The following is a 23415-nucleotide window of genomic DNA, read 5'->3' as shown; positions in this document are numbered from 1 at the left end:
TGCTACCATTATGAATCATAATGTAAATATCTGATGTGCAAGATATCTGATATGTGACAGCTGTGAAAGCATCATTCAGCCCTCCAAGCAGTTCTGACTCACAGGTTGAGAATTCTGGATTAGAGGCTTGTGCCGCCATGCCCAGCCATTATTGTGACTTGAATTCACATTTAAATAACATCTAATTTTTTCAAATTTAATATTAATAGTATTAATGAAATTAGATACAATATCACATTTATATTTTATAGTCATTTCTTTGGCCATAAAAGGACTTAATGAATACGGAATAATTTTGCAAATATTTGAAAATTCTCTAATATACAATGTATATTTTATAGGACTTATGTTTATAAATACTTGTAGGCTTTGCTTTGATTGTGATAGTAAAGGTGTTTTTTCATAAATACAAAAGATATTCTCATTTCCAAAGTGAGAATTCTCCATTTCTGAAGAATTCTATTTCTTTTTTAAAAGGAAAATCAACATACTTAGATTCTTATGAGTTTAGAAAGCTTTAGTACAGTTATTTTATTAAAATAGTAATATTCAATTAGTGCTTTCTGGACTCTGCTGCAAAGCAAAAGGCAAAATGTTTTGGCAACTTCTAATAGAGCATTTGCTTGATGCTTTTTATATGATAAATTCTCCCTAAGATGTAGCTTCACAACTGCTATTCAAATTTGTTTCAAAATAGTTTTTAAGCTATTAGTAGTAGCTATTCTCTTATATATAAGTAACATATTGATCAAATGAATTTTGAATAGGACATTGTAGTGCTTTGAATAAGAATGGGGTCCGTAATCTCATAGGTTTGAATGCTTGGTCATTGCGGAGTGGCACTGTTGACAGGGATTAGGAGGTGTGGCCTTCTTGGAGTAGATGTGGCCTGGTTGGAAGAAGCGTGTCACTTGGGTAGGCTTTGGGGTTTCATGCTGAAGTTAGTATCTCTGCTGCCTGCAGATCCAGAGGTAGAACTCTCAGCTCCTCTCCAGCACCATGTGTGCCTGCATGCCACCATGCTTTTCACTATGCTGATCATGGACTAAAATTCTGAAACTGTAAGCCAGCCCCAATTAAATGTCTTCTTTATAAGAGTTGTTGTGGTCACGGTGTCTCTTCACAGCAGTTGTACACTGGCTGGTATCTAACAAGACAGACCTGTTAGAAAAGGCATTGGAAAAGCCTGTCGGCTTCAGGACAACTGGTGTGCCCATGTGCTTACTCACTCCCCTTTCTTTTTTCATGTCTTAGTGACTTTCATAGCTGTGAAAAACACCATGACCACAGCAACCTACAGAAGAAAGGGTTTCATTTGAGGGTGTCTCATGGTTCCATAGGTTTAGAGTCCATGGCCGTCATGTCAGAAAACTTGGCAGGAGGTAGGCAGTGTGAGGCTGGAGCGGTAGACGAAAGCTTACATCTCAGTAACACCAGGCAGACTGCAAATGGTTTTCGCTTTTCAGACCTCAAAGCCCACTCCAATAAGACCATACCCCAAATCATTCCCAAGGAGTTCTATGACCTAAAAAAAAAAAAAAAAAAGAGTTCTCTCACCCAGGGACCAAGCATTCAAATACATGAGCCTATAGGGGCCATTCTGATTCAGAGTGGGACGACTCACCCCAAATGCGGATGGGGCCATTTCATGAAGGCAAGACAAGGACAAACATTCGCTGCTCGCTGCATCCGCTGTAGATACAGTGTGACAGCTGCCTCAGGCCCTGCTGCCAAGGTTCTTGACAGTTTAAGAGCGTGTGTGTGTGTGTGTGTGTGTGTGTGTGTGTGTGTGTGTGTGTGTGTGTTTAGCAGCCAATGGAGTATACATGCATCCTTTCTTTGTATAGGTAATGTACACAGTATAATCCCAGTATTCCTTTTAAATTGTTTTAGTTTGTTTCGTTTGTTTTAAACCTATAAGACTGTTTTACCTGCATGTATGTATGTGCATCATGTGCCTGCAGTGGTCAGAGGGCATCAGATTCTCTGAGACTGCATTCATCAATGATTCTGAGCCACACTGTGGATACTGGGGACCAAACCTCGGTCCTCCACTGTAGAATGATTATTAATGTGATATAAATATAAAATAAGTGTGGCAGCAGTTTATTTTTAGCCAGCTATTTACCCAAGTAACGACACATGGAAACTGTGATTATGTAATTAGCCGTGAGCCCAATACTGAGCAATTATTATGCCATCCTAGTCTGGCTTCCTCCCACCCAAAGTCCCCGTCATACTTAGATTTCTAATCATCTCCTGGCTCCAGTTCACTTCTGCTTCTGGTCCTCTCTGCGTGGCTCAATCCCTTACTTCCTCTCTCTTTTCCTCCCCTCGCTGGACCAACCCTGTTCTCTCTATCTCTCAACATTGACTGGTCAGTGTTTTACTAGCAGAACAGAAAGCAAATGGTGGGCATGTTTACACAAACTTGAGACAGGAGACACTTAGAATAAACATCACAATGTTGTGACCTGATTGAAACCAGATAGATAGTGGGGTAGAGAAATCAACCTTTGAATGAACGAGGGTAAACTTGACACAGTGCACAATAGCTTATGCCAGCACTTTGCAAGAGCAACCAGGTTTTTTACCACTGAACCAGCTCTCCAGCCTTGACACTAGTATTCTTGACAAAAATAGAAATATGTTACTATATAGTGTGGTCATTATATTAAAACAACTGACTTGGCAAGGCAAGTGGTTTATATGCACAAAGCTATTATAATTCCTGTCATGTATCAAGCTCTGCGTTCCATGGAATTCTGTCCCAGAATAGACAAATATGTAGTGTGGCTCTCACCTCATATCTTACACACTTGACCCTGTATCCTCACTTTGTTTGAACAGCTGCTTTGAAGTTTGAGTTGGGGTGTAAATTTGAGTTGTTAATGGCCTTTACAGTTTAGTAAAAAAATTCTGGTATGTACACTGCAACTTTTTGTGATTATATTGGCTATGTAAACAATATGTGTCTTGGATGAATATATTTACCCCATAACACTGTGGTATACAGTAAAGGTGGTCTGTCATAAATGGGAGTTTTCAAAAAAATATCCCCAATGTTCTGCAAGTCATTATGATACTAAATTTATACCATATGTTTTAAAAGTGCTCTTAGATACTTTACATTACAAGCTAGTAGCCCCCAGGTGAATGTTAAGTATCAGAAAAAGTACTATTGCAGTGTATTATAGAATAATTATTTTCCAAAGCCTAACTAATGTTTTAATATCTTCTCTTCATATTGATTATTACCACAATTAAGTTGAAGTTGTCATATTATTTCTTCTAGAAGGAGTAATTTTGTCCTTTTTTTTAATATCTCAATGCAGCCTGTTTTTTTTATTTTTAATTTTTCCATACAAATGGAAATGGATGGGATGAAACATACCTGAAATGATCCAGACTTATGCATCTCTTCTTGATAAGGGACCCTTAATCTTGTCCAGGTATCATTTATCATGGAAATTAAGCCCTTCTCTTTCTATAACCTTAGAACTAAGCAAATCTCATTCTTCTAAATTACAGCTGTGATTGTTAGTGGTGAAGTGTGAGAGCACGGCTTCTAGGGAGAGTTTCTGGCTGGCTTGTGGTTTGAGTTTGGTTTAGTTGCTCTTATTTTCTTTTTAACTTTATTATAAGTTGTGGGCGGCTGGAGGATGCCATGGCTTGTGTGTGGTGTGTGAATGTCAGAAGGTAACTTTGTGGATTCCACTCTGATTTGCCACCTTCCCATGAGTTCTGAGGATTGAACTCCGGTTGCCAGGCTTTAGCAGCAATCATGCTTACCAGCTCAGCCATCTTACTGGTCATCTTGTTGTTCTTACAGCTATCAGAAACTCAGATTGTCTGCCATGTTTTGTATTTGTCTTGTATATGTGTTTGTTCAGCCTAACAGAATGGTCTGAATCTGCCTACTAGTGCATTAAAATGTATCCTTAGAAATTATCAGTGCTCTGAATGAGTGTCTCAGGTCAGTCTGAGGGATGGAAGGTAAGTTCTTTAAGTTTATGTGACTGTCTCACTGCTTTGGGAGTGCTGGGGGTGTAGAAAAGGGGCGGGTACTCTAGAGAGTCAGCTAGGTTCATAGCCCTTCTTCCCTGGCTTTACTAGGAACAGCTCTGGTCAAGGAGGTAATCATGCCCTCCTTCCCTCTACTCCCCCCTACCGCTGGGAGTCAAACAGCCTGACTGGGACTCGCCTTCAGTCTTTGATGTGTTACAAGGTTCCTCACTACCATATTCTTCACTTCACCTTCACTTCACATATTAGTCTCTCTGGTTACTTGGTTATTGGTTGCAGACACCTTTTGGAAGCATCTTTTATACCAATACTTACTTATATTTCAAACAAACGTTACCAAAGGTGAATGAAAGCTAGATTACTTTGTTTGATCCACTGTTTGGGGTTTAAGAGTTGGTTCCATCAGATGCGGAGACTCAGAGCCAAAAATTGGGCAAAGCACAGGGAGTTTAGAGGAAAGGTGGGGGGAAGAAAAGGACCTGGAGGGGACAGGAGCTCCACAAGAAGGCCAACAGGGCCAACTAGTGTGTGTGTGTGTGTGTGTGTGTGTGTGTGTGTGTGTGTGTGTGCGTGTGTGTGTGTAACAGATGTCTTGTCTACTTAGATTAAGATTTTGTCAGATGAACATGATTTTAATTGACATATCCAGGAAGTTTGTTGTTTTGTTTTGAGACATGATCTCCCTGTATAGTCCTACTTCGTGTGGAACTCATGAGTGGCCCCAAACACAGAAATCTCCCTATGCCTGTCTCCTCAGTGCTAGGATTAAAGGCATGTACTACCATGCCCCAGCTGGTATGTCCACTTTTAATTTCTCCGCTCTCTCTTTTTTATTGTTGTCTAGATTGCTTTTCTTTTCTGTTTTGTTAGCATTGGTGTGGTAGAACAAGCTCTAAGAGAAGAGGTAGAAAAGCTCAGGATTTCCAGATACTTGGCTCCTGACAAGCCCCGTCTCTGAAGGCAAGGCCATATCTTTAATGTTAAGCACTGACCGTGATCTGTGGTACACAGCAAGCATTCAGCATAGCACCTCACTTGCAGCGATGATGAGAAGGAATTAATCCTCAGTCTGTAACCAAGCCCCTAGTTAAAAGTTGTCTTTCATAAGACTTGCTTTGTTCACGGTATTTTTTCACAGCAAAGAACAGTAACTAAGACAAACCAGCAGAGGAAATAAAACTACAGATTTCAAATAACTGATTCAATATGACACTAAAGATGTTTGGTAAGAGAGATCATAAGGAGAAATAACCAAGTTGACCAAATGTAACTCATACTTGTTTATTATATTTTGTTTTGTTTTGTTTCCATACTTAACTTTAAATGATTCTGATTCTTTTCTGCTTATAAACTATAGTTTCCTTTTTCAGTATTTCTTGAGAAGAAAGAAAAGGGTCCACTGTTCTGTAAACTCCAAAATTGCTATCCCTTTCCCAATCTACAGTCTTTAACCAGCAGAACATATGATGTAAAGCATATTTATGGATGAAAATTACATATTTTTCTTTAATAAGAGTAGCACAGTACACATTTTGGCTAAGATCACCTAAAGAAATACATTTTAGGGTTGTGATGCATGTAATTCATGATAGGAGTAGAGATGTCAGCATAGTAGAGCCCTGGACTCTACTCTCCAGCATGTGCACACACGTGCACACACACACACACACATACACACACACACACACACTACAATCTAGAATATATCTAAATATTATAGAAACATGAAAGAAATGCTTTAATTTCACATAAAGGTACCTTTTTCTTTGTGGTTATTCTTTATATATTAATAAATTCTTAATGCAACACTGTGGTGTAGGTTGACTTTTTTCTACTATGCTCTTGTAAATCTTATAAAATGCTAATGGCAATTCACCAAATTCATTTTATAACATCAATGAGTTGTGGCTAGATGTGTGCTGGTAAATAGTTGCCTTATTAAAAACTATTTTATAATATATTATGTACATATGTACATTATTTTATGTCTTGTATAATTATATGTAAATATAATATTTTATATAATAACTACAAATATATATAATATATATTAAACTAAAACAGTGGTGACCAATATGCCAGGTGCTCTAATATCTCAGTGTAACTGATGTGTCAGGGTATTAAACATTATGTGCCTTACACCTCATCTTTATTCTTTTTTTCCCCCTGTTGCTATAATAAAATACCCTGATAAAAGCAACTTAAGGGAGAAAGGACTTGTTTTGCTTATAGTTGCAGAGGGATAGTATCCAGCAGGCAGCAAGGAGGGGAGGCTTGGCAGCAAGAGCATATGCTGGCTGGCTGGTCACATTGCATTCATGCTTGGGAAGCAGTTGGTGTACAGCAAGAGGGGCCAGGTTTTAAAGCCTCAAGTCCCACCCAAGCGACCCACTTCATCCCTTAAGGCTCCTCTTCCAGAAGGTTTCACGTTTTGAAACAATGCTACCAGCTGGAATAAGTATTCAAGCACGTGAACCTACATAGGCCATTCCATCCACTGTACCTTCTCACAGTGTGGTATTGGAGCTAGGTAAAAATTTTCATTAGAAGCATACAAGATGGAAGCCTCTAAATGTCCACAGGAATGCAGAAACACTGTTCAGCAGAGACGGATCAACTATCTAGACATCCCACTATGCATCTGTAGTGTATCTTTGAGTAAATCAGGTTGCCTCTGTAGCTCTTCTGCAAGTTGGTGAAATAAAAGAAGTTAACTTTGATGAGCTTTCTCTTTTAGCTGAAATGATATTGGTATTTGATTTTAATACAACTTCTTAAGGCAGGTTTATTACTTAAAGTTAGCTTATTTTTATCTAACATTTTGACTTAGTTTTGTCTCATTTTCTTAATTATATTGACTTTACATAACCAAATATTCTGATTTCCTGCTGTGATTCTTCATTTAGTGATTGTGGGAAATTTAAAAATAAATCTGTACCAGGGTTACAGTGCCCGTACATTTTCTGTTTCTCAAAGTTCTTATAAATGGTTTCTAAAAGGCTGTCTAGCAATAATTCATCGTAAATACATATTTAAACCTTCATTTTCTTAATCAGCAATATTGTTTACTAGTTAGTTAACAATTAGAATGTGTCAGGACCTCTCTCACATTGAAAGAAAGTACCAGACCTGGCTCTTCTTGATACAGCTCTTTGCAAGCTAAAGCAGGTAGGTAAATTGTACTGCCAAGCTTGAGAGTTACCCGTTTACAGGGATTTTCTTATGTAGCGCATCGCTTTAACTTTTAAAGCTGGTTTTATGTTGAGGTCTTTAATCCACTTCATTGCTGGTGGGAATGCAAACTAGTACAACCACTTTGGAAATCTATCTGGTGCTATCTCAGAAAAATGGGAATAGGGCTTCCTCAAGACCCAGCTATTCCACTCCTTGGAATATACCCAGAAGCTGCTCCAGCACACAACAAGAAAATTTGCTCAACCATGTTCATAGCAGCCTTATTCATAATAGCCAGAACATGGAAACAGCCTAAGTGTCCCTCAATAGAAGAATGGATAAAGAAACTGTGGTACATATACACTATGGAATACTACTCAGCTATTAAAAACAAGGAATTCCCGAAATTTGTGGATAAATGGATTGAGCTAGAAATGATCATAATGAGTGAGTTAACCCAGAAGCAGAAAGACTCAAATGGTATATACTCACTTATATCTGCATATTAGCCCAAGGGGCATGTCCCACGAAAGCCTTCACTTACCAGGAAACTGAGACAGAGGGGAGGACATTCTCATGGGACTCTAGATGAGAGAATCATGGGAGAAAGGCAAAGTAGAAGGACCCAGAGGGTCCTAGAAGCCTGCAAGTAGAACATTATGATAGGCAGATTTGGGCACAGGGGTCCCGCTCAAACTAAGGCACCAGCCAAGGACAATACAGGCGGTAAACCTTAAGCCCCTACCCAGATCTAGCCAATGGACAGAACACTCTCCACAGTAGAGTGGAGAGTGGGATATTACTTTCTCACATACTCTGGTGCCTCACCTTTGACCATGTCCCCTGGAGGGGGAGACCTGGTGGCAATCAGAGGAAGGACAGCAGGTTACCAAGAAGAGACTTGATACCCTATGAGCATATACAGGGGGAGGTAATCCCCCTCAGGAACAGTCATAGGGGAGGGGAATAAGGGGAAATTGGGAGGGAGGGAAGAATGGGAGGATACAAGGGATGGGATAACCATTGAGATGTAACAAGAATAAATTAATAAAGGAGGGAAAAAAAAACTTTTAAAGCTGGACCTATGTCACAGAAAACCTTCTGGCGGTTTGCATGGGGTCAGGGAGATAATTGTAGATGTATTTGGTGTTCATTGTGCAGTTTCTTCACAGTGGCAGCTGTATCTGATCATCAGTCAGCTGTGTGTTTTTTAGAATTTGGCAGTGATTTATCTTTTTGCCCTGGGGCATCTTTTAACTGTCTAGCACTTTTTAGAAATGGATCTTTAATATAGTTTCTCTGATTAATATGAAGTGTTTTTGAAGTTTATGTAAGTTGGCTTTATTCAGCACAAAAAGGGTCCATCTTATATTTGTTTATAGTAAATAAAAGAAGCCAAGAATATGAATAAGTAAACCTAAAACAAAAATTATTGTATCCACTCAGAATTAGTAAAGAGAGGCGTGCAGAGGTGGCTTAGTTGTTCAGGTGTTTGCCACACAAGCATGAGGGCACAAGTATGACCCCAGTGTGCACAAGCCAGGGGTGATTGCAAGCATTTTAATATAGGATGGGGGCAGAAACACTAGGATTCTTCTGGCTCAGTAGTCAGAGCCTAGCCTAATCAGGGAGCCCAGGTATCAGCAAGGGATCTATTGCAAAGAGATTGCAAAGTGACAGGCTCCTGAGGAATACCCAACTTAATCTCTGGCCCCTCTAAGTGTGTACCTAGACACACATGAGCACCTATACACACAGGCACCCAAAACACAACAAGCAGCAGTAAAGAGAAATAATTTAAAGTCTCAGTATCTGTTTTCATCCATTGCTGGGTGTAACCTCTCAGGACAGCCATGCTAGGCTGCTGTCTGCAAGCATAGCAGAGTATCATTAAAAGTGTCTCGGGTTGGCTCTCTCCCATGGTGTGGGTCTCAGGTTAGGTCAGACATTGGTTGGACATTCCCTCTTTTTTTTTTTTTTTAATTTATTTATTTATTATTACGTATACAGTGCTCTGCCTGCATATACAGCTGCATGCCAGAAGAGGGCATCAGATTACATTATAGATGGTTGTGAGCCACCATATGGTTGCTGAGAATTGAACTCAGGACATTTGGAAGAGCGGTCAGTGCTCTTAACCTCTCAGCCATCTCTCCAGCCCTCTCTGCTCTATCTTTATCTCTGTACATCTTATAGGCAGGATAAATTTTGGGTTAACGTTTCTGCGGGTGGGTTGGTGAGCACAGGGAGCCTTATGAAAGAGTGGGGGTAAGGGTAGAAGGACTGGGAGGGCACAGGAGCTCCAAAAGAAGACCAACTTGGGCCCAGGGGGGCTTATGGAGACTGAAACACCAACCACGAACCATGCATGGACTGGACCTAGGCCCTCTACACAGAGGTAGCCCATGTGGGCCCTCTAGTAAGTGGAGCGGGGGCTGTCTCTGACATGGACTCTGTTGCATGCTTTTTGATCACTTCCCCCTGGTGGGGCTGCCTCGCCAGGCCACCATGGAAGAGGATGTGCTCAGTCCTGATGGGACTTGATGTGTTGGGGTGGGTTAGTAATGGGGGCCTCCCCTTTCTGAGGGGTAGAGGAGGGAGGATGGGGGAAGAGGGAGGGAGTGTAGTATGTGAGGAGACGAGGGAAGGGGCTGAGATTGGGTCATAGAATAACTAAATGAATAAAAATTTAAAAACAAATAATTTGACCTGTGAATAGAAACAGATATTAAAAGTTAATAGAGTTGGCTGGTAGGCCTGAACAGAAACTAGTTTACAGTATGCTGTGCTTATATGCAGATCTGGATTTGGATACCTTAGAGAAAAAGCTCTTGAGTATATTTGTTAAAAAATCCTTGCACTTGTTTTTTGTTTTGTTTTGTTCTTTTGAGATATGCATATTGAGATTTAAAGAATTGGTTTACATGATTGTGGACACTGACAAGTCCCCCATTATAAAGGACATGGACACTAAAAAGGCAGTTTTCAGAAGTGAGGATGGGACTGAAGACCGGGAGGAGGAGGACGGGCTGGGATCAGGCTGTAAAGTCATTAAATAAATAACTAAAAGGCCAGTTGCGTACATCCTGGTAAGTCTGAAGATCGGAGAACTGGCAGTGCCGATGGCAGAAATCTGAGTCCAGAGGCAGGAGAGCGTTGGTGTTCTGCTCAAGCAGTCAAGGAGAAAAGGACAGTCTAGCACATCCCACTTCTCAGTTCTGGCTACCAGGGTGGTGGATGGTTCCTCCTCACACAAAGGATGGGAGTTTCATTTACACATTCTTCCTGTTTAAATTTCAGTCTCTCACCAAAGCTCTATTATAGACATATCCAGAAATAATGTTTAAGCACACATATGCACATCTTGTGGCAGTGAAGGTAGCATAAACTAGACATTTTTCAAGGAGAAAGAAATTAGAAACAGCAATTTATTGTTTTACTATTATCCTGATGGTGAAGTGACCATTTTGTCATTGCAGATATCTCCTTTTAAATATTCCTTGAAGCAAAAGCATATTTTTAGAGCCTGTGTTTTAGGGACTCATAATCAAGAAGGAACAAAAGTACTTAACACATTTACAGAATGAGCACATAATATTGAACATGTGACCCTCAATCTGTCCTGAGTTTTAGGACCTTTGTCGACCTTTACAACTTGAATCATTTTTAGCATTTGCATTTGAAGTGTCTTTTAAACAGATCAAACGTTTTAACGCATTTTTCACGAGATAGTCAGACTGCTTTTTAAACTTTTTATTTATGTGGTTTTCATCTGTGGTTATATAAGATTTATTCTTATATTTTATTATATTCTTTACATTACTATAGAATATAGATATAATATAGACTGATTTTTAATTTTTATTTAAGTAACTTATTCAGATTACATCTCACTTGTTAACCCCTCACTTGTATCATCCCATTATTCCTCCCTCCCTCTTTCATCCTGTTCCCCTCTTCTAAGTCTGTGACAAAAGAGGACCTCCTCTACTACTATAAGATCACAACCTATCAGGTCTCTTCCTGGTAGCCTGCTTACTCTTCCTCCAAGTGTCACCACATCTCCCCACCCAGGGGAAATGGTCAAATAGGGAGCACCAGAGTTCATGTCCGAGTCAGTCCCTGCTCTCCACATAATTGTGGAGAATGTGGTGTCCATTAGCTAGATCTGGACAGAGGGTCTAGGTTTACTGCATGCATTGTTGTTGGTTGGTACAGTAGTTTGAGCTGACCCACCTGGATCCAGACCCACCAGCCTTAGCGGTCTTCTTGTAGGATTCTAGGACCTTCTGGAGCCTTCTATTTAACCCATTCTTCCTTACCTCTCACACCTAGAGTTCCAATAGGAAGTCCCAGTATCTATCCCAGTATGGCTAAGTGAAGACTTTCAGGGGACATCTCTGTTGGGCTAGTGTACAATTATAAGTGAGTATGTGCCATGTGTCTCTTTCTAGGTCTGGAGTAACTTGCTCAGGATGATCATTTCTAGTTCCATCCATTTGTCCACAGATTTCAGGATTTCTTTGTTTTTAATAGCTGAGTAGTATTCCATAGTGTAAATGTACCAGTTTCTTTATCCATTCTTCAACTGAGGAACATCTAGGTTGTTTCCAGGTTCTGGCTATTAGGAATAAGGCTGCTATGAACCGGGTTGAACATATGACCTTGTGTGGTGGAGCATCTTCTGGGTATATTCCCAGGAGTGGAATAGCTGGATCCTGAGGAAGCCCTATTTCCAGTTTTCTGAGAAAGTGCCAGATTGATTTCCAAAGTGGCTGTACAAGTTTGCACTCCGACCACCAATGAAGGAGTGTTCCCCTTTCTCCACATCCTCACCAGCATGTGCTGTCACTTGAGTTTTTGATCTTAGCCATTCTGAGGGGGTGTAAGATGGAATCTCAGAGTCGTTTTGATTGCATGTCTCTGATGTCTAATGATGTTGAGCACTTTTTTAGGTGTTTCTCAGCCATTTGACATTCCTCTGTTGAGAATTCTCTGTTTAGTTCTGAGCCCCACTTCTTAATTGGGTTATTTGGTTTGGTGGTATTTAATTTCTTGAGCTCTTTATATATTTTGGATATTAGACCTTTGTCAGATGTAGGGTTGGTGAAGATCTTTTCCCAGAATATAGACTTAACTGTGATTTGATTCTTTTAGTTTTAATATATTTGAAAGAGCAGTAGCTTATTATTTCTTCAGAAATCTTAGCAGTGTTTATATTAAATTTGTTTTTTGGTAATATTTCCAGTGCTGTTGGAAATAGCCTTATTAATAAGCTGAAATAATTTAATGCAGGTAGAAAAAAAATAAAACAGCTGTAGGAAGTATTAGGACTGAGCTATGGGAACATTTGGCACAAGATAGAAAATAATTAGTCAGCAAGATGATATGAAGAGAATTAAGCCCGTGGGATTATAGAAGCCAAATACCAAGACTGCTTCAAGAAGAGAGTTTTATGGAGCTTTAGAAAGCTCCTGAAAACTTCTTGTAAGAATCAATCATTGAAATTAGGACTCATCCATAATATAATGTCCTATTAGTTAACTAATTTGCAAAGGCCCAGTTGTGGGACTGGGGAAGTCTACAGTGGTTAAGAGTGCGTGCTTCTCTTATGGAGGAACCAACCCAGGGTTCCCATTATTAATCAGGCAATTCACAGTCGCTGGTACTGCCAGCTCCAGGGGCTCCAGCTCTCCCTTTCGGCTTCCTTGGGAACCTACAGACATCTGTATGCATTCAGCATACACACCCGCACGTGCACACACACACACACACACACACACACACACACACACACACAAATAAATAAATAGAAATTACAATAATTCTTGGGGGGGAAAGGCTCAGTTTCTAGTAGATTTATCTCATATATGCCAATGATAAGAAAAAAGTGTTGAAGTGGGCTAGCTAGGTGTATGGGGTTTTTGTTTGTTTATTTGTTTGTTTCATTTTTTTCAAGACAGTGTTTCTCTATGTAGCCTTCGCTGTCCTGAACTTTGTAGACCAGGCTGGACTCAAACTTGTGGAGATCTGCCTGCCTCCGCTTCCGTGAGTGCTGGGATTACAGAAGCCTGGGCCACTGCGCCTGACAGTGTGTGTTTTCTTAAGATAATATTACCCTTACCCTTACGATAAGCAAGACTAGAAGGAAGTAAAAAGTGGTTTTACTGTAAGAAGTAAGTAGATATTACATATGTTAGTCAAGAGCTAATGAAGATGGGGAAGCAATCTCTGAATTTGGAGATTAAAGAAGGAAGCAATAGAAAATGATTCTAAATTGCAAGCATGTTTAATGAAATGGGTAGGGTCTGTTTACACAGGGGAAAAAAAATGACTAATAGAATCAAATCCTAAATGTCAAAAGCTTATATAAGTAGTAGTATTAAGGACTTATGGTGTGAAAGAAAAGTGAAGGACTTTGCTTGGAATTATTATTTTAAGATAGCGCGGACATGGTAAAGGCAACATGAGCCACTGTCAAGGTTTACAGATGCCCAGCTTGACTCGAGTAGAGTGATACAAGAACATGGTTAATTAGAAACAGCAAACCCTGGCTTTCATTCAAGAAAGAAGAGGCCTCCTCCTTCACTGGAGTCTGGGGGGAATCTGATGAATGATTTCCAAAGATAAAATTGAATGTTTACGCAGAAGACCATGACAGATCTTTAGTTATTTCCACGTACTCTGTTCAAAGAGCTGAGCTGTCATGGCACTGTGATCTCAGCTAGAAAGGAGACTGAGGTAAGTAACTTAAGACCACTTCACAATGTGGCCCTGTCAGTTAAAGGGATATGGTTTCACAGAACCCCGGTCAGAGATGACAGGCCCGTAGGCGGCCTTAGGAACCTCAAGTCTGTAAAGGCTTTAGGTGTGGGTTCAGGGAGCCAGGCCGTGCATTGAGACTCTCCTTCACACATTGATGTGTGTGTATGTGGGGGTGGGGCACTGATTTTAACTGTTCGCACATCACATGAGAAAGATGTTTGAATTTGCCTGTGGACAAGACTGATGTGGGTGGCCCTGGTCCCTGCTTTGTGGCCCTGGACTGTGTAAGAGTAAAGATAAGGGGTAGTTGAGTACTGAGTTCACAGGCGTCAGGTACATTTGATTGTCCCTGCTCTTGGCTGTGGCTGTGGTATGACTTGCTGCCTGAGTTGCTGTGTTTGCTGCCATCAGTGATGGTCAGTGATTTAGAAGTGTAAAGTATATAAACCCTCTCTTTCAGTAAGCTGCTTTTGATCATAGTGTTTTATCACAGCAACAGAAATGATGAAAGTAGTCTACATGGTTTAAGATGAGACTGTATTACATGCAGGTTGAATTACCTGTGATTAGCCTTCACTGTGATAGCACGAACTTTATGCGTTCTAAGAATGGATATATCTTTCTTCTGCTCTCATTGCCATCATCAGTGCAAGTTAGGGAACATGTGTGAAGTAAGACCGTTCTTTATTAGCCTCTGCTTCTCCAGTGACGGATTGGTATGATGGACGGATGACTGCTCTCTTACTGGTTATCATGCCAAATCCTCTAGGAACCAAGGTGATTATGCGTGTGACTCATAAGTCTTTCCTTTTTACCAGAAGTTACTTGAGAAATCCCAGAATTCTGTTTTCTCCAGAAAAGTGCCTTCTCTATATTACAAGACTGCCTCTTTACTGTCTATCTCAGGAGTAATTCCATCATACCCTATATCCCATCACACACTTTACCAAGTCATCCTTCCTAGGGTGCAGTGGCTCACCTTTAATCTCAGCATTTAGGAGGCTGAGGCAGGCGAGTCTCTGCAAATTCAATGCAAGGATAGCCACAACCATATATTGGTTATTTGTCTCAAAAACACCCCCCCCAAAACCAAGCCAAAACAAATAAAACACACACACACACACACACACACACACACACACACACACACACACACACACACACGAAGGAATAAACCCCTGAAGCAACAATTCACTGACTCTACTGAATAACTTTGTGTACTTGGTTTTAGCCCTATATTCTACCACTCTTCAATTGCAAAGTCGTACTACTACAGTCTTACAGTTTCTCAAATTCAGACAATACCAGAACTGAACATATGTGTAACATCTACTCTAATGGTCTTTTATTTCTTATATACTGAAAATGTGTCCTCTCCTCCATAAAGAAACACACTTTCTGTAGCAGTACCTACTCTCTATCTCTCTCTATCTCATATCTGTTGTTTATGATAATTATGCGCCCCTCGAGGCACATGAGGGGCCAGCCCCCTCCCCTGAGGCTGTCCATCCTCTATGTTCCACCCACAGGACACTCTTAAGTGCCCAGCTGTCCAGTGACCCAGCCCCTGACCTACAGATGTGAATGTCCTGCGTGAGGTCTGTTATGCAGTGTGACTCTATGGTGGTCTTGGCTCCAGACTGCCAGGATACCTTTCCTCTCACAGCTGCAACACTTAATGACCTTCTTATACTGAGATTATATCTGAGTCCTAAAGCTGTAGGAAATCAACGCTGAGTCTTCTTGTTTACAGCAACAGTAATTTATTATTTCTCACAATTCCTGCAGTTCAGAGATTAGAAAATAACCTGGCGATAAGTTTCTTACTATTAATTTTTCTTGGTAATGATATACCTCTTGCAATGTAAGTTTTTTTTTTCAGAAATTCATTATTTCTTTTAATCTAGTATTAAGTAATTTTTTTTTCAGTCTAAATTTTCTTTATCAGTCTAGGAACGTCTGTTTACCTATTTCTATGCAGGTGAACATACTTTTTTTCTTGCTGTATGAGATACATTTCAGTATAGTGATGCCTTTCATTATAAATTCACTTTTGGGGGGTTAGGGTTTCTTTTGGTTTTGTTTGTTTGTTTGTTTTAGTTTTTGTTTGTTTCTGTTGTTGTTTTGTTTTTAGTAGACATGTACTTTTTCCATTTACTGAAAAATACCTTTTTACGTAAAATATTCTGATTATAGGTTTTCCTTCATGTATTCCTCCCACATCTTACCCCTCTCCCCTCCCATCTGGATCTACCCCCTTTCTGTCTCTAATTAGAAAACAAACAGGTTTCTAAGGGATAATAAAATAAATACCGTAAGATAAAACACAAACTATCACATTGGAATATATAGATGAAGAGACCCACTTGTTCACATCCCCAGGAATCCCATAAAAACCATCATAAATTATAAGCCATGGCCTATACACAAATGACTTTATGGTAAAAGAATGTGTGTGTGTTTAAAAAAAAAATCAGAAAGAATGAGAAGGGGGTGGCCTTGACACATTATGAGACAAGGAACTTCCAAAGATACTTTTGAGTTTGTTTTCCGTTGACCATCTACCACTGGGCATGCAGCCTGCCCTTAAGAGTACTTTGCTTCCCCAGTAAGACTCCCTTAGAGAAAGCTAAATTTTCATTTGCAAGTAGTTATCAATTGGAGATTACTTCCGAGTTAGTGTCCAGTTCTCCTTTCAGCTCTAGAACCTCATGTGGTGTAGAACTGTGTAAGCGTTGTGCATGCTGCCTCAGTTTCCATAAGTTCCTATGTGCATGGATCCTGTTCATTTAGATGGCCTTGTTTTCGTGATAGTCTCATCTCCTCTGGCTCTTACACTCTTTCTGCCTCCGCTTTCTTTACTTGGAACTCCCTGACCCCCGAGGAGAGAGATTTGATGGAGACATCCCATTGAGGGCTGAGTGTTCCAAGGCCTTACGCTCTACATGATGTCCGTCTGTGGATCTCCATATTTGTTCCCATCTGCTGCAAGAAAAAGCTTCTGTCCTGGTGACTGAGCAAGACCCAGATCTTTGAGTAAAGCAGAATGTCCTTAGGAGTTGTTTTATTGTTCCTCTTTTTAAGAGCAGTAGTATTTGGTTTCATCCTAGGTCCCGGGGCTATCTAGACTCAGGGTCTTTGTCATCCAAGCGTTGTATTGGTTGGGTTCCATCTCATGGAGTGGATCTTAAGTGAAAGCAGATCTTGGTTACTCCTATAGGCTTTGTGCCACCATTGCCCTAGCATATCTTGTAAGCAGGACATCATCATAGATCAAAGGATTTGTGGCTGGGTTGGTGTTTATATTTCTCCTTTGGTAATATGCAGAGTGACTTCTCCTGGGAATTGGGGTAGAGAGTGAGGAGAGGGCACAAGAGGCTGCAGAGCTAGAAATAAGACTGGAGGCTTGCCTGTGGAGGAGAGGAGGGAGAGTGAAAGTCTGAAGCTCACCTCTCTGCTTCACTGGCCTACTTCTTTCATTGGCATAGTATCAATAATGGAGCCCCAAACACATCTGACACTTACTATATTAAAAAATATGTTTTGGTGATGTGAATGCCATGGAATGCCTGCTGAAGTTGGAGGCTGAAGTAAAGTGATGAGGGAAGAGAAGGAAGCTTGAAGGAGAAAATCTGTGTGATCCACAGGGAGGTGGGAGAGAGAGAGAGACAGAGAGTGTGAGTCTGCAACAGGTGGTCTGCTACAGAGTTGGGGGAGTGGACTTGGAGGAAAAGAGGGAAAGGTAAAGATCTGCAGTTAGCCTACCTGCCCTCCTTGGGGGCTGGAGGGGGGTGGTTGTTGTTGTTGTTGTTGTTGTTGTTTTGGGTTTTCTTTTATTTCATGTAAAAAGAATTTGTGTTGTGTTCTTGAGTAAATGAGTTGACTTTCATATACTGTAGAACAACGTTTGCTTATAGGTATTTGGTTAGGACTGTTTTTGATTTTTGAGTTGTTGTGAAGGTTTTCAGTTGTGTGTGTAGGATATCTTTAGAAACATAGGGTGTTTTGTTTGCTTGTGGTATTTCGTTGAGTCATCCCTCATACTGTTGACCCTCAGTTTCTGCAGGGCATTGTTTACAGGCTCCTTAAGAGCTTCACAGAGATGCTGTTGTCCTAGTTCTTCATAGAAAGTCAGATAGTATCTTCACACAGTCTACATAGATGAGACATTTCTTAGAATATACTTCAGTTGCATTTTTAAAGTATTTTTTCAAGTTTGTATGTTTTTCATTTTTGTTTGTTTGTTTGTTTTGTTTCACAAGACAAGATTTTTCTCTGTAGCCTTGGCTGTCCTAGATTCCCTTTGTAGACCAGGCTGATCTTGAACTCACAGAGATCTACCTGCTTCTGCCTTGCAAGTGCTGGCATTAAAGGCATGTGCCATCATTCCCAGCTTTTGTATGCTTTTCTTAATCCAACAACAATATGTTTATCTCAATTTTCAATTATTTGTCACAATTTTAATAACATTAACATCTGTTTTTGAGACTTCAAATTAAAATATCAATGATTTCTTTGCTTTCCTAAACCATAGTGGTTAATATTTCTGCATAAGATGTTTGAACCGTAACAAGTTGTGTAAGTCTAATTAGTTGGCAGTAGAAATGTTAATTTTTGTCATTATTTGAGCTCTAAGTGCACTTGAGCCAATTGGCAGTGCAACAGAAAAACAGTACAGCTTCTTAAAGCAATGAAGAAACAAGAGCCTGTGCAGCTGTCCCATTCCAGAAAAGGGATCACAGTGACAGGAAAAAAATGGTATTTCAGTGCTGTTAGGAATGAACTCATACTGGTCTTTAATAAATTGCCAGCTGTTGTACTTTTTTTTTTCTCTTAGAAAGTTGGAACAACAATAAATGTCTAGTATGTCATTAATTGTCTCCTATGGTTACACTAAACAGGAAGACGGTTGAATTTTATGTTGCTGTTGCTAAATCTTACATAAATAGTGTTTGGCAAATTGGTTAATATCATATCTGGAGCTTAAACATGAGGTAGCTGTGGTTGAGCAAGGATATTTGAATGTGAACAAGCTGTCAGTTGACAAACTTGGATTGTACTGTTAAACATCTTGTCGCTGCTTCATATTTATCACTGTTTGACTGCCTCAATGACTGGTTTGTGCTCTCAGTACATTATTTATTGTAACTGGAAGAGAAAGAATTTTATTTAAATAATCCTTATTTTTCCCCATGTGCAGAATATGCTCAAGAAAACTGGGGATTTCCAATGTGCCGCTATCTGAGGGAGGAGAGGTGGTGCTGTGGCCGTAATGCAAGGATGTCAGCATGTTTGGTACGGCTGGGTTTCCTAGAAAACATGAGAACTTTATCCAGATGGTACACAATTCATTATTTTTGGCAAAGACTGTCTAATAACCATTAGTGTTAATGTAATTTGTCAAAAACATAATGGTAAAAATAGCCATCCATTTTGTATGCAGCATCTGGAAAAGTTTCCATGTGACTGTTTTATTTATGATATGAAATGCATCAACTACCAAGTTTTAAACACAAAATTAGTTCAGTCCGATATATATAGCTTAATAATGTCTGTATATTTGTAAAAGTCATTTTATCTTTTAATTTCTTATGGAATGGGAAAATATTAAACTCTTGTTTGAGATAATTAGTCAAAAACTTTATTTGTTTGATATGACTAGTGTCTCTAAATATAGAACACTTTATCCCTTGGCATTCTTTGTCCATGTTACCACGTGAATTTAAAGGGCAAACTAAATATTATGGGTGAATATTTATTATCAGAAAGCTTAAATGTTGCAGTTAGTTTAGAAGAATGGTTCTAGAAAACTAAATTATGGAACGAAAGTCATGAATAATATTATAGTATTATGTCTTAAATATCCCAAGTATAGTGTTCTTACCACATATAGTCAAAAAGAAAAAAATAATGGAGATGTGAAATTGCTTACCTATATTAATCATTTCTCTCTATATACTTGGACATCACAGCATGTTGGTTTATTTAAACAGAGTAACTTTTTAAAATAAAATACAGTTGATTGAACAATTTGCTTAATGTGCACCCATTAGATAAAGGACTGTTTTGGAAGTCCATTGTCCCTATGTTACTGGTCTGTGTGCATATAAGTAACCACAGAGGTTTTTGTATCTAATGTATAGCTTAGAGATCCACTTATTCCCAAATAATCATTGTCATATGTTGCAGATTTAACATACTTCTCTGGAAATTTCTCTTCTTCCTTCATTTTATGAGTAAATAAAACATACTTAGAATATTGCTACAAAAACAGTCATTCTTGGGATATTGTCATCACAGCACACTGCTTGCCATACTTATGCTGTAAAGACAAGAAGTTGAAGTAGAGTTTTTAGGGGAGTTAACTCGATGTACATTTGTTCTGTAATATACATAGAAGCACATTTTTATACAGTGAGCATCTACTCACCCTCACCCTCATCTGTGTGGCATGAGGAAAAGAGATATAAATAAAGGGTCAAAGAACAGGTTTACCTTATGATGAATTACTAACTAACCACAGTTTCAGGTAAGCTACTGACCATGAGCATGCCAATGATCTTATATGTATGTAAAAATTGCACTTAAACAAGATAGTCTGTACAGTATATTTTGATTGTAAAAACTGTTTCAGCCATAGTTAAAACTTATTTATGGAAACCTAGAAACCTAAAGCAAAACAGATATTTAAAATCTGAGTAGCAAGCTCATGCAGATCAATTATACTTTATCCACCTTATGTTTGGAACATATCTAATTAAATTTTAAAAACAACTTTAATAAATTCTTAACATCCAATAAATGAAATGTATGTCTAAGAAATGAAAAGTTTTCTAAAGCCTTATTCCATAAATATTATATAAATATCATATGTTCAATATGATTATTAAAAGTGTTAGGAAATGTTTTATAAAATATCTAAGTTCTTAAGTATAATTATTAAATTTGTATGTATTTAATAAGTATAAATTATTAAAATTGTAATAATGTGTTACAGTGCTCTACTAGTTACATTTGTGTCACTGTGACTATATTACTTAACAGTAACAATGTAAGAAAGCTTGATTTTGGCTCACAGTTTCAGGGAGTCTCAGTTCATTGTGGCAGGGACGACAGAGTGAGGCAGCCCAGTCATGGCACTAAGGGCATAGTATTCACATCTGCACAACTGCAAGAAGAGCCACCATGACCAGCCATAGACTGCTTATGACCTCAAAAGTCCACCACCAGTAACTGATTTCCACCAACTAGACTATCTCTTACATGTTCTACAGCCTCCTAAAGAAAGCATCAAAACATGTGTAACATGTCCTTTTTCCTCTGATGCTAGATCATACGAAAGTGTGCTTTACATTCCTTGCAGATTTTATTTTCCCCTAAAATACTCTTCCACCTACAATCTGTCCATGTTTGCTTGCTAAAAGATGAAATTAATAAATTGGGGGATAGCTTAGTGGTAGAACACCTGCATAGTTAATAACAAGAACCTGGGTTTAATTCTCAATACTGGAGGAAAACTAAAAAGATGAAATTACACATTCTAAAAGCTATAAAATATCAAAAAGAAGTTTATAAGCACATCTACGACTGTACTATATATAAGAACAGCTTTGGATTATCTAGCCCCAGTAAATGTAAGTCAGACTCTGCCATTTTTCCTTCTAATTCCTTCTACAATTCACAGAGTATATAATCAGAATATGAATGTGTTTGTATATGTTACAGTTTTCATTATAAATTAGTCCTAAATTATGCAAGCATATGAGGTGACATTCTTTAGTAATATTAATACTCTTGGCTATGTAAACTTATATGTTATCACTTAGTCAATCTTTTTGATTGTCACTATTGCAAATCTGTACAGAATCTATTTATAAACCTCATAAGACTAAATGTGTCAACAATCTTTGTCTTGTTTCTTTCTTCTTTAAGGCATTGGAACGGGTCGCAGTTGGCCAAGGGGTAAGTGAGAGTGTTTAATGTAGCTAATGGCAGAGATAGTTTTTCTCTCAAGACCTCTTCAAGTTTGACCTGCTGTTGAACTTGAAACCTGATGAATTTTAATAAATATCACCTGCTTGTCACTGCTACGCACTCAAGTATATACATGCTGTGTGTTTAAAGTAAAGTGAACTTTCAGAGCAATACATTAAGGTTTGAGAAAGTTTCCACATTATGTTCTTATGGTAACCCCTCATTTCTTCATATTGTATTAACAATCTATAAATATTTCTAATGAACATTGTAGCTGACAGTAAGGCTTTTATGGAGTTAGTTCAAGCAAAGAAAATGGAGTAACATGTAATGACTTATTTAAGTGTAATCCTAATCATGTTTCATTTGGCTATTTGATGGCTTTTAAAAACTTAATCATTAGTTAAAATAGCTAGTCAGACTTGCAAATATAAGTACAAGTTTGATATGTCCCCAAATATCCATATAATGTATTATCTTCCACTGTATTCATGAAACATAGGACTTTTAAAGAGCATATTTGAAAGTTTCTTATAAAATTATTCTGTTGAATCTACATTTTTTTAAAAAAATCTACTGTTTCTTTTTCAAGGAATGCTAATGTTAATTATATTTCAAAATAATAACAGCAACAACAAGTATTACTTACTATTGGTCAGTTACTTTGATAAGTACTTTGGTGGTCGTAGCAGTTGCAATTTTTTCAGGGTTATTCATTTTGCCTGTCTAAGGTGCCCATGGAGAATAAAGTGAGAGAAACAGGTAAAATGTTTAAAATATATAGAAAGTTCTCAGTAAATATCAGCCACCATCACCATTACGGGTAATAATTATTATCTTGAAAAATAATAACAAAGTCTGATATAGAGCATTCCAACATAGTGTTCAGACTTCTTGTCAATTGTGATAATAAATGCCTAGGACTGTGAGTTATGTATCATTATGCCCTGATATGCAGGAGGCAACTGTAATATAACAAATTCTAGGATTTCAATCTCCTAGATTTTAACTTCTACAGTATTCCCCACCTTAGTGGTTCCTTAGGGCCTGGGAGAGTGAGGAGCCTTTATCATATTGTCTCCGTTAGTCGGTTGTTTCTTACACTTTTCAGGGTTTTGTTCACGCTTCCATTGAGTCTGAGGAGTTGGGTCCTACTTCAGCTTACATAAGAGCACAATACCCCGCAGGAGTTTAGTGGCATAGGGTAGTTTCCTTAATGAATTGCAGAGCACTAACTTGTAGCTTATACCTGTTGCCATAGTCCTGTGCATAGCATGCATAGTACATGTGTCAGGAGGGACGCATGTTTGTTCCTGGCTTTAAAGTGCTGCACTAAAAGTGTTAGGTGGATTTATTACTTGTGAAGGAAGAAAAGCCAATTCTAAGCCACATTCAGTTTTTTTCCTAGAACAGCCAGGCCCAGGCTGCTGGGAAGATGTTGACTGTTTCCCCCTCCCTGCCCGATCTGTACCGACC

General features: G+C 38.8%; 1 protein-coding gene across 3 annotated transcripts in view; it reads left to right on the top strand.

Moving 5' to 3' along the window:
- Positions 1-23415, top strand: part of METTL25 (methyltransferase like 25) — a gene marked incomplete at its 5' end in the record, with an annotated part of 75618 nt that overhangs the window by 19497 nt on the left and 32706 nt on the right. For all 3 annotated transcript variants that reach the window (XM_084794418.1, XM_084794419.1, XM_084794420.1), the window contains 2 exons: positions 19166-19260; positions 21898-21927. In XM_084794418.1, coding sequence (XP_084650544.1) covers positions 19166-19260; positions 21898-21927 — 125 coding nt within the window. The remainder of the gene's footprint in view (positions 1-19165; positions 19261-21897; positions 21928-23415) is intronic.

This window comes from Acomys minous (assembly GCF_964271855.1).
Source record: "Acomys minous genome assembly, chromosome: 9".
NCBI classification, from domain to species: Eukaryota; Metazoa; Chordata; class Mammalia; order Rodentia; family Muridae; genus Acomys; species Acomys minous.
The sequence above is the reverse complement of the archived record's forward strand: the minus strand, read 5'-3'. Positions and strand labels throughout refer to the sequence as shown.